At 36.0% G+C, this 11,844-nt stretch overlaps 2 protein-coding genes across 2 annotated transcripts in view; both read right to left on the minus strand.

Annotated features, from left to right (window-relative positions):
* Window positions 356–5,186, minus strand: LOC107605493 (alanine--tRNA ligase, chloroplastic/mitochondrial; the record flags this gene model as incomplete). Its single annotated transcript, XM_016307386.2, is given in 10 exon segments — window positions 356–874; window positions 1,430–1,587; window positions 1,712–1,921; window positions 2,406–2,678; window positions 2,830–3,747; window positions 3,866–3,976; window positions 4,111–4,260; window positions 4,357–4,491; window positions 4,600–4,678; window positions 5,008–5,186. Coding segments are annotated over 10 exon segments (2,550 nt in total), but the record flags the coding sequence as incomplete, so codon positions are not given.
* LOC107605494 (beta-fructofuranosidase, insoluble isoenzyme CWINV6) overlaps window positions 10,297–11,844 on the minus strand; it is a 5,127-nt gene continuing 3,579 nt past the window's right edge. Inside the window, exons 5-7 of the mRNA XM_016307387.2 lie at window positions 11,262–11,503; window positions 10,801–10,891; window positions 10,297–10,590 (exon numbers count right to left, since the gene is read on the minus strand). Of these exons, the coding sequence (XP_016162873.1) occupies window positions 10,405–10,590; window positions 10,801–10,891; window positions 11,262–11,503 (519 nt within the window). The 3' untranslated portion in view covers window positions 10,297–10,404. The remainder of the gene's footprint in view (window positions 10,591–10,800; window positions 10,892–11,261; window positions 11,504–11,844) is intronic.

Here is an 11,844-nt window from a genome sequence, read left to right on the forward strand (position 1 = left end):
TTCAGAGTTTAAAATTTATAATTTAATAATTTAAAATTTAGAATTAAAAATTTAGAATTTATTATTTAAAAATACTTTTTGAATTTAAAAATAAATAAAAATATTACTAAAATATAAAAAAAATGACTTTAAATTTAACATTTTTAAAGTATTGCTAACACTATTTAATTAGCATAGACACCATAATTGTAAGTACTATGTACTTCACCAATCTTAAAGTATATCATCTAGATATAGGTAGAGAAAAAGTGAAAACAGCAAAATACACTTACATCAATGTAAAATTGACAAACTTGCATCATCAATAATTTTGTATAGAATCATATAAATTATGTGTAAAAACGAGTATTAAAAATGTGATCAAATAATTCATTTTTTATATACATTTAAGAACATTACAGTTAGTTAGTTGATTTAAATTATGGGCTTACATGAAATAGGAGTATGTATGTATTACATATGTATCTTTTCACTTGGTAAATATGTAACTAAGTTTTTACAGCTTCTCACGTTGCATTGTGAGACATCTTCTGGAATTCAGTTTCCTTTTTCAGATAGAGTGGCTATGAGGTCGGCCTGAGCCTTCTCGAGGGCAGACACCAGGTTTTCAGGTTTCCTCCCACCAGCCTGGGCAAAATTGGGCCTTCCTCCGCCGCCACCGCCACATAATTTTGCTATCTGTCCAATAAATTTACCAGCTTGAATCCCCAGATTGACGACCCCCGGAGTAAAAGCAGCCACCAGACTAACCTTCCCTTCACCTGGGCACGAGCCCAGTACAATGGCTGTTGGATCTGGTAATGTTTCCATTAAATATTCCGCAGCACTTTTAAGTGACTCAGGATCAGTATCGTCCAAGCACTCAACCAGCACCCTGAACATTTTTTACAAGCTATAAATAGATATCATACACGTCGAGTATTGCGGGGAAAAGATCATTCGCGTCTACCCAACCATCAAATAATTAAAGAACATCTCTATTTCTAGGCTGCATTTTGATGGATATTTGTCTCTCTAAGACAGAATAGAAGATACATGTATTATCAATACTTGTTGAAAGTGAAGAACAAATAATATTCATGTCCTCTTTCTGTCTCAAGAGATAGAATACAAAAAGCAGCCTACATGCTACTACAAAATTATCACCATATATGGAAGTATACATGCACAAGGAAATTCTCTAAAGACTTGAGTTCTAACCATATCTAAGCATCCATAGAAAATAATACACAAAGTGAAATAAAATAAGGTGATGCAATTAATTACTTCTGCTTAATTGATTATAATTTTTTGGCTATGACATGAAAATTTTTCAAGTGGAAGACGACTCTGTATCAGACACATCTTTTTCTTTTTCCATGAGTTATATTCATTAGTTAGTACCTTAGCATTATATTATAGAATGTAATGAACAGGAAAGAAATATTACCTGTACTGTTCTGATTTTCCCACCAACAATGTTTTGCCGGCAATAACCGAAGCCTTGTAGACTGCGGCTTTGGCACGCAAGGCAGAATTTTCATTTCTGATTGCTCGCAACTCTTCTAGAAGGTTTTCTATCCTCGTCACCACTTCTTCGGGTTTAACCTTCATATCGTAAGGTTAAACATAAAACATCGAGACTAGTAGAGATAAAAAATGCCAAAATAGAATATTAACTTCGCAAAACATTGGCAACATTATTATGAGAACTCAGGATCATGAAACATACTTTGAGAGTGGAACATAACTGCTTCAGATAAATATCTCGAGCATTGACATATTCAATAAAAGCTCCCCCAGCAACAGCTTCTATACGCCTGATTCCAGAAGCAATACCCTGCTCTGATATTATCTTAAAACCACGAATTTCAGAAGTATTACTGACATGAGTTCCGCCACAAAGTTCCATTGATACACCAGGAACCTCTACAACACGAACCTGCAATACAACCAATTAGAAAACCACAAGAGCCTGCATAAACATCATATCAGCTGGATAAATAATGACATACATATATGAATATATTCTACTTCCCTTTTTAATTTTTACGGAGAGATTGATAATCTGTTTGGTCATTAGGATTTAAACTTTATTCATAGTTTCATTTCTTACGCAACAAGATGCTCTCACAGAGGATCTTCCGATACTAGTATATCACTCAGCTTTACATTATTCACTATCAAGGTCCATGTGCCAGTGGACAGGACGTAGAGAGGGGGATTAAGTCTTGATGTATCGACAATAGACAGGGGAGTTGTAGTCAGAAGAAATTAAGATCCCTGAGAAATAATTGCAACATATCCCTAAAAATCTAGGTTTAAACATCTGAAAATATACACTTCATGATATGCATATCTCCTCAGAAAAAACAAAGCATAAGATGGTAAAATTTTATGTCATATGTGTATGGAGTAATTCTAACCTCTTCTCCATATTTTTCTCCAAACATTGCAATAGCTCCAGCACGCTTTGCATCAGCAAGTGGCATCACTTTGGTTTGAAGAAGTATTCCTGCTTCAATCCATTCATTTATTAGCCCTTCAATTTCTCCAAGCTCACTGTCAAGAAGTGGTCGGTGGAAGTTGAAATCAAACCTCAAACGTTCAAATGCCACCAAAGAACCAGCTTGTGAGGTTTCTTGACCAATCACTTTCTTTAGTGCTGCTTGTAATAAATGAGTAGCAGTATGATGATCCTGCAAAGCACCAAATATATTTGCTATCAACATGAACCACACTTGGAATTTGAAAAACTAACGTGATACAAGGATGTGTCTGTGTGACATTGTAGTGAGTTATAATACACCAAATTGGTTAATGAAATGAGAAAGTCAACAGTTGTTATACCTTAGCTCTCTGCCTCAGCTTTACATCCACTGCTGCTTCAACTTCCTTGCCAACCTCAACAACTCCCTTACGAACAGTACCCTTGTGAACAAATATGTTACCTAAAGACTTCTGAACATCTGTTATCTCCACAACAGCTTTTGGTTGATTTTCACCCTCTACAACATAAATAAAACCATGATCTCCAATTTGTCCCCCTGATTCAGCATAAAATGGAGTCTTGTTCAGCAAAATTTCCACGTTACTCCCTTCACTAACTTGTGCAGTTGGATCACCATCTATCACTAGGCTTTGTACAATTGCTTTAGCATAAAGATTGTCATAGCCTATAAATTCAGTGTCAGGTAAATTTTCTGCAATATTTGCCCCGTTTCCCATGGCAAGTTTGACATTATTGTGTGCAGCTTGAGATTGACGCCTTTGCTTCTCCATCTCCATATCAAAACTATTTATATCAACACTCACACCACGTTCTTCAGCCACTTCTTTTGTTATTTCAACAGGGTATCCATAAGTATCATACAAAAGAAATACGTCTTCGCCAGTCAAGCAAGGTGCAGTTCCATTTTGCTCAGCATTTGACAAAGCATTAGCAAGCTTCTCTTCAAGCAACTTTTCTCCTCTCTCCAATGTTTGTACAAAACGAAGCTCTTCTCTCTTCAATTCCTCAAAGATATAGTGTGATCTACTCCTAACATCGGAATCAATGTTGGTGCTTAGTTCCACAACTTTCTCGGCAATAATTGGTAAAAATGCTCCTTCAAGGTCTCCCATACCATCACCTGTTATACCAAGCAACCTGCCTGTACGAACAACCCTTCTAATAAGCCGTCGAACCACATAACCTCTCCCAACATTTGATGGGGCAACACCATCAGAGATGAGAAATACAATTGCACGCATGTGATCACCTATAATCTAGGATAAATTGGAGAAAGAGAAGACTTAGATTAAAAGTTTTAAGAAACACAACCGTAAGTTCAAATAAGCTATATTTAAGACAGTACAACAGTCTATTGAAAGATAGTCACATTACCTTCAGATTCCTTTTTGTCTGAACGTCAGCAGTGCCATATGAAACATTTGCCAATTTAGAGGCCTTCTCTATGATGGGGAATATTAAGTCAGTTTCATAGTTATTTGGAACCTGCAGAAAACACAGAATATATATGCTGAAAGATATTAGAAGCATTGCAGTGATAACTGATAAGCATTAGCCGGGCCTTAGAATGCTTCTATATATGAATGGGCCCTTTTACAACAATGCAAATCGATATATACCTTTTGAAGGATGCGAGCCATGCGTTCTAGTCCAAGCCCTGTGTCTATGTTCTTCTGCTTTAGAGGTTCAAGGGAACCATCATCTTTTTTGTTGTACTGCATGAATACTAGATTGTAGAACTCTATAAACCTCGAATCATCACCAAGATCCTGCCTTAACACACAACCCAGCCCACAAATATAAGAGTTAAATATTTTCATTGAAGTGATTTTCAGTCAGTTAATCTCAAACTACCACATACGTACAGCATCAAAGTATCCCCTTTCAGGATGAAAATCATAATAAAGTTCCGAGCAGGGACCACAGGGACCTGTCACTCCACTGGTCCAGAAGTTGTCCTCTTTACCCAACCTCTTTATACGCTCCAATGGGACACCCACCTGCAAATAAATCAAGACTAATGCTTCTATAGACTCAATGCACTTGATTAAAATGGCAATCGGAAACTTACATCTAGCTAACACTTAAAAAGCAGTGGCTTGGCTAACCTCATTAGACCATAGCTCAAAAGCCTCATCATCGTCTTCATAAACACTAACCCACAATCTGTCCGCTGGCAAACCAAACCTAAAAGTAATTTAAAGACATGATAAATCTGGTTCTGTCAAATGCAGATTTAAAATAGTAATACTAATAGCTTTTCATTTTTTGCAAAAGGAACAATATATAGGCGCATTACAGTCAGTTTGGAATTAACTATAAGCACAAACAAGGCTGGGAAAAGAAGAATAATTAACAACTATTAAATAAAAAAATGCATGACAATATTCAGATGTTATGGAAGCATAACAAACCAAGTCCTTGCTTCAAAGCAAAACTTCTCACATAAACATAAACAGAAGTATGATATGCAAGCAGGCAAGGTCAGACTATGAAAAAGATGCACTAATGCTTACTCTTTGGTTGAAAGCTCCCATGCCCATACAATTGCTTCCTTTTTGAAGTAATCACCAAAGCTGAAGTTTCCAAGCATCTCGAAGAAGGTATGATGTCGAGCAGTGTGGCCAACATTCTCAACATCATTAGTACGTATGCACCTTTGAGCAGTAGTTGCACAAGGTACCTGCCTTGGAACCTAAGGATACCGCAAATTGGGGTGCGTGTGAAAGAGAATTCGTATGGATTTTGAATCAATGAAGATAAATTCTTGTGTGCTCCTGGAGCAAAGAAACATCTATATATATACCACGTATGTTCATTAATAAGCTATAAATGTTTCTAAAGAAAGCTGCTGAGCATACAAATTTTTCTCGAACAAATAACAGTAAAGAAAGATGGAAATACACGAGGGAGGGCCAGCGGGAAGCATAAAACTTCAGGAATCTCTGCCGTATAGAATCCCCACTCGCTAAATTATCAAATTCCTTCTCCTTCTCTGCTAGCGGTTGGGCCTGTGATGGTGATGCTGCTGCTGCTACTATTGCTGACTCAAACATAAAAAACACAAGAAACTCAATGAATGCTTACTACAATCATATTAATTCAAGATACCAGTACAAAGTTTCAAATAGAAGACCTACCTGAATGTGCCATTGGAAACAAGGAATTATCAATTGCGAAGGGAGGGGATCTGGGCATGTATTTAGACTCAACTAATAATCCGACATTAAACTAAAGATGCGCTTTAACTTATTGCTAAACAAATGAAAACTAAATCAAATCTCTTGAAATTTGAAATTATAAGAAATCCTATCCGTTACCATTAAAGAAGATCCTACCCGGCTAAAGGTTTTATGGCCCTATACTTAACGCATATGTTTACAAACAAGATAATATAGTCAACCAAATTTTCATTAAAACGAAGTCAACAATTAATTGTAGAACATATTAGAAATTCTAACCTAAAGAACCCATGAAAAGCTTTAAATAAAGCTTACCTGATCCAGTCCTCGTGCTTGTGAATGCACGAAAGGGTGTGAGACTGTGAGAGAAAGAGGGTATGGCTCCTGCTACAATGCCAAAATCGCCAGAGCCTGCACCGGTGGGAATGGCGCGTTTCCATTTTGTCTTAGAACATAACCAAGCTCACCCTCAGTCGTCAGTTTAAGCACATCAATACAAGACTCTCTAACAACATAGAGAGGAGCTGAATTCTAAAATTTTGAACAAGCATGCACACTCAAAACTCCTACCAAAGCGAACACAACATAGCTTCGCAAATCAGAAATCATAAAAAGACAACGTGCTTATATAAAAATTCAACTACGGAAGCAGAACAGAACCTCAAGCGGCGGAATGAGAGAGGAGTGCGGCTGGGGCAGCAGAACGGCGGAACGGAAGAAGAACCGGTTGACGAATGCAGCGGCGGAGGGGATTTCCTTTTGGGATAAAATCAAATTGGTTTTCTATTACTTGTGTCTCTTATTTCAACCTCCGTTCTATCACCATTTCTCATAAATTCATGATATGACTCATGAATTTGATCATTTTATAGTTTTTGCAACTTTGTATATCTATCTTATTATTGTAGATAGGTAGTAAGGTGTTCTTTTTCCATTCATCTGACATCTTCTTTGACCTTAAAATATCATTAAAAAACTTGGTTAATCAATTGGTGTCTTTCTCTCCAAGGTCCTTCCAAACTTCAATAAGAATATTATCGGGTCCTACTGCACTACCAGTTTTCATCTGCTTTAGAGTCTTTTTTACCTCGAAGTCTTGAATTCTTTGATAGTAGTCAAAGTTTTGATCTTCTTCCCTCGTGCATAACGCACCAAGGTTCGGAAGAATCTTCTGTCCTTCATTAAATAACTTGTAGAAGTGGTTCTTCCACCTTTCATTGATCTTCTCATATTGAGACAAAACCTCTCCTTCTTTATCCTTTATGCATTTAACATGATCCAAGTCTCTCGTTTTTCTTTCACGACTCTTTGCGATTCTATATATGCCTTTGTCTCCTTCTTTTGTGCTTAAAGACTGGTAGAGCCCCTCATATGTTCTTGTTCTTGCTTCACTTACAGCCGCTTTTGTCTCTTTCTTAGGCGCCTTATATTTTTCTCAATTATTTGCATTGCGGCACAAAAACCACTCTTTAAAGCACTCCCTTTTTACCTTTATATTTTCTTGTATACTCGCATTTCACCAGTAGGACCCCTTATCTTTTGGTCCTATTCCTCTAGATTCACCAAAACTTTGTTTTGTTGTTCTTCTAATAACTTCTGCCATCTCCCTCTACATCTCCTCTGCGCTTCCATCTCCTTCCCACTTTGCCTCTTCTCCTACCTGTCTTAGGAAGCTTCTTTGTTCCTCACCTTTCATCCGCCACCACCTTGTTCTTGAGTTCTTCGTATGATGTTTTTTTCTCAATTTTCGCTCAACGCAAAAATGCATGACAAACATTCTATGTTGTGTTATTAAACTCTCTCTCGAAATAATTTTACAATTAATGCAAGATTTTTTGTTGACTCTCCTCAACAAGAAGAAGTCGATTTGAGAGCTTGTCATGACACTCCTATAGGTTATAAAATGTTTGTCTCTCTTTTTAAAACATGTATTTGTGGTGAGAAGATCAAAAATTGAGGAAAAGTAGTTTTACTCTCGGTATTGACCACCTCGAAACTATGACTTCCGTAAATACTTCCATACCAGTCACTTCTCTTCCAACATGGCCATTTAAATCGCCTCCTAAGAAAATCTTATCTCCCGAAGATATGTCTTGGACCAAACTCTCTAGATCCTCCCAACATCTTATCTTGTGTTGCTCGTTCGAACCCACTTGCGGTGCATAGGCACTAATCACATGAAAAGTACCTTCTTCCACCACAAGTTTGATAGAGATGATCCGATTACCCACCTTCTTGACATCTACTACGTCATTCTTCCACTACTTATCCACGATAATACCTACCCCATTCCTATTCTTCACCTTTCTTGTATACAAAAGTTTGAAATCGGAGGTATCCAACTCTCTAGCCTTCGCGCCGACCCATTTTTTTTCTTGTAGGTATGATGTTAATCTTCCTCCTTGTCATGGTATCCACCACCTCCATGGATTTTCCTGTTAGAGTGCCTATATTCCATGTCCCAAATCTCAATCTTATATCGCTCTGACCTTTACCTTTATTTTTTTCTTTGTGAATTAGCTTATTTACTCTCGTCTGTCACGAAAACGTGGGAACCCTTACTCATTTAACATTACACCCGGGCACCGATGCAGCAGCTCTTGCTCATTTGACATTATACGCGAGCCATACAACGCGTTGCTTCCGGACAATGACCTAGCTTTAGTGCAATAACGTCTTTGATCCATATCATGAAGATTCGACTAAGTTTTTATGTTGGCTGTCGAAAGCTTAACACATCCCTCCTCTTTTATCCGGATTTGGAATCAGCTATGTACCGCAAGTGTAGCATAGGTGGAGTTAACAATTATCAAATTAACAAGTTCACAATAACAGTTAAAGCAATAAACAGAAAATAACTGAACAATTAAAACAAAGATCAACACAGTAGAAAAATTACACCAAATTAACAAATTATAATAAAGTATAAGAACATCAACAACACCAATTAAAATTTAAAAGAAAACAACAATAGTAGAAACAACTAAAAGTTACACAGCAACAACACCAACAATTATATCACAATAACACAATAAAAAGTTACACAGTAGTAGCAAATTTTTTCAAAGATTAACAAGAATTATCAAGGTTTCAGCACAGTACAACAAAATAACAAAATAGAGTACAACACAGCAGCAGTGAACAGAGCTAATCATTCGACAATTCAATCTGAGTAACACTAGCAATAGCAGAATCTTAAACCGAAGAATAGAGAATTAAGAACAAAAAAAAAAAAAGCGAATAACCAAATCTAAGTAGCACTAGCAGAATTGTAAACCTTCGTTCTAATGTCTGAGCAATCTGAGCAGAGGGGCAGAAGCGCGACGGAGACGAAGGTCAGGCAACGAGCACGACTTGAAGACAGTGGTGGGTTGGAAGAGCTGCGACTGAGCAAACGAAGTGCAGACTCCAAGATGCCGAGCTTGAGGAAGAAGCTGTGTGGGTTGAAAACTTTGAGCACTACAACCAGACGAAGACGGTGGTTCCTGAGCGCGACAGATGATAGCAGGAGCGCGACGGAGCAGACAAAGACCAGGGACTGACGCCGAGCTCGAAGAAGAAGGTGCGATTCTTGAATGAGGAAGAAGAGCGGACAACCAGACGACGACTGCGTTATCCAGAGCACGATGGGCGGTGGCAGTCCTTGCGCCGGTGGTGGAGAAGCTATGTTTCAGGGTTTTAACTTTGAGGTTTGTGAATTTTGAACTGCAGAGAAGGGGAAGGAAGGGATTCTTCTCTCTCTCTCTCCCTCCCTCCCTCCCTCCCTCTCTCCCCCAGCATTTTTTGTAAACCAATCGGATCCCGATTAAGTCCAACTGATCGGTTCCCGGCCAGTTCAGTGGTTTATAAACGGTTTTTAAAATAGTAAATTTTTCCTTAAGACCAAACTCAGAGATGTTCGATTCACAGATGGACTGGTTCAACTGATCGATTTGGTCTGGTTTTTAGACTCATGGTGATTACAGATTAGGTTTCCATGACATCGTTCGCTAGGTTTTTTTTTTTTTTTACATAAAACACATAACCCGGTCCGGGTTTTATAAATCAGTCGGGTCACCAGTTCTCAACAAAACCGGACAGGTCAATTCGGATTTTTTTGAGTCTAATGCAGGGACGGTTTAACGAGTGGCTCAACCCAATCAAGTGACTAAGTGATCAGGTTTCCAGTCAAATCGAGCAGATCGAGTTGGATTTAATAACTATGGAGGTAACTACTAATTTAGTATCCAAAAGATTCAAATGCTGATAAAAAAAATCTTAAAAGATGTTATGGACAAAAAATTCCTAAAAACTAAAGACCTGGAAAAGTGTTGGAAAAATTCAAGTTGTTTACTTTTCAATAAAAAAGATAGTGGTGAATATTAAGGTTGGAACCAGTGGCATTTGATGACATTAAGAGCTTTGGAGAAATAACCAATGTGTTGAGATTGGTCAAGTTGATAGATAATGAGTTATTTTACCACTCACATTATATTAATGTTTTTAAGTTAAAATCTTCTTATCTTTATAATTGTAAATTATCTTGCTTTCATTATTTTATTATGTACAATTCCTTTCATTGATACCATAGCAAAGACCTTTCTTAATAGATTTGACATGCTTTTAACCAGGACACAATATAAATTAAATTAAACAGCTTTATACAATATATCTATGTAAAATGGTGTATCATTCTCCAAATTATTCTTAGCAATATTGCTTCAAAGTTCAAACAATTTCAAACAATCACTTTCACTGTTGAACAAACTTTGCTCGCTTCATGCTCCAAGCATTTAGTTTTGAGATGCAAACATTCTGTTTTCCATTGTTAAAGACATAAAGATGAGCATCTTTTTCAGTAGCCAACAAGGGATAAACTCTGTTTGTGATACAAACTCTTCCTTTCTCTCCAAAACTCTCTATAATCGACCCATCAATCTACATAACAAGAACACAAAGAGGAGTTATATATTAAATAAAAATAGTAATTTTACACGTACATCTAATTATGTAATGCTATATTAATAAAAATAATTATTTTTTACATTGATCGTATAAATGATTATCTAAAATAATGAATATAATTAGATAATTATATAAAATATTTTTCACTATCAGTATATCAAAAAAACATAGTAACATACGTACCAAGGTTCTAAGTGAAATTGCTTTGAGATTGGAATCTATGGCAAAGATAGTTGCATATGTGGTTTTATGAACGTCTTGCCTCAATGAAGACCTGTAAATAAATTGCAGAAAACAAAAATAAAGAGAATAATTCAATCTTAAACATATGAAAACAAAAAGTTGTAAATGTTCTATGTGCTCTCTAATAAAAAATACAGAGAATAAAATTGTCCCTAAATATTTAAAATAATAAATAAATTTCGTCCAACACAATTCAAAAATTGATAATACATTTATTCTTTTAAAAAAATTTGACACATGTGTACCAAAATTTAGTTGGGACAANNTAATTAACCCAGTAAGATCAGTGCATTTATTTTGTATTCATTAAATAAAAATATTTAAAATCTTTTACTAATAATAAGCTTATTATATGTTCTAGAAACACATGTTAGCTAAATCATTATTATTAATTAATTAACCTGGTAAGATCAGTGCACATGAGACATGAAAATCCATTGGGAGTTCTAAAGATTGTGAAGAAAATTGCAGTTTGCTCTGTAAGATCCTTTGAAGCTAAAGCCAACAAACCAAATGGGCCTATTATGCCACTTCTTGATGCATATTCTTTATCACTACACACTATTTGGGGATCAACTTCTTTGGAATCTAACCACTCAGCACTTTCCAGTTCAGGTAGTTCAAACACTACTTCTACATCAGCCTTCAAAGACCAAAACACACAAAATAAATGAAATAAGTAATAATCTTTTTGTTAAATATGGAAAATGATTGTTTTATATGGAAGTTTCATTATATGTTAATATGTAAATCTTAATGAGGGCATTGATGGATGGAAAATTTGTACATGGTTACAGTTATACAAAAGAGTCAATAATCTTAATTTTGGAAAAAAAAAAAAGTCTACAAACTTCGCCTTTAAAATTTGGAAAACACAATTATTTGACTTTAAATTACTCATTTTTTTAATTTTGAGACTATTTTATTTTTATATTTTTTTTCGAAACAAAAATAAGTTTATTTTATGAAAAATGATAACGTTAT

This window comes from Arachis ipaensis, chromosome B06 (assembly GCF_000816755.2).
Source record: "Arachis ipaensis cultivar K30076 chromosome B06, Araip1.1, whole genome shotgun sequence".
Lineage (NCBI taxonomy): Eukaryota > Viridiplantae > Streptophyta > Magnoliopsida > Fabales > Fabaceae > Arachis > Arachis ipaensis.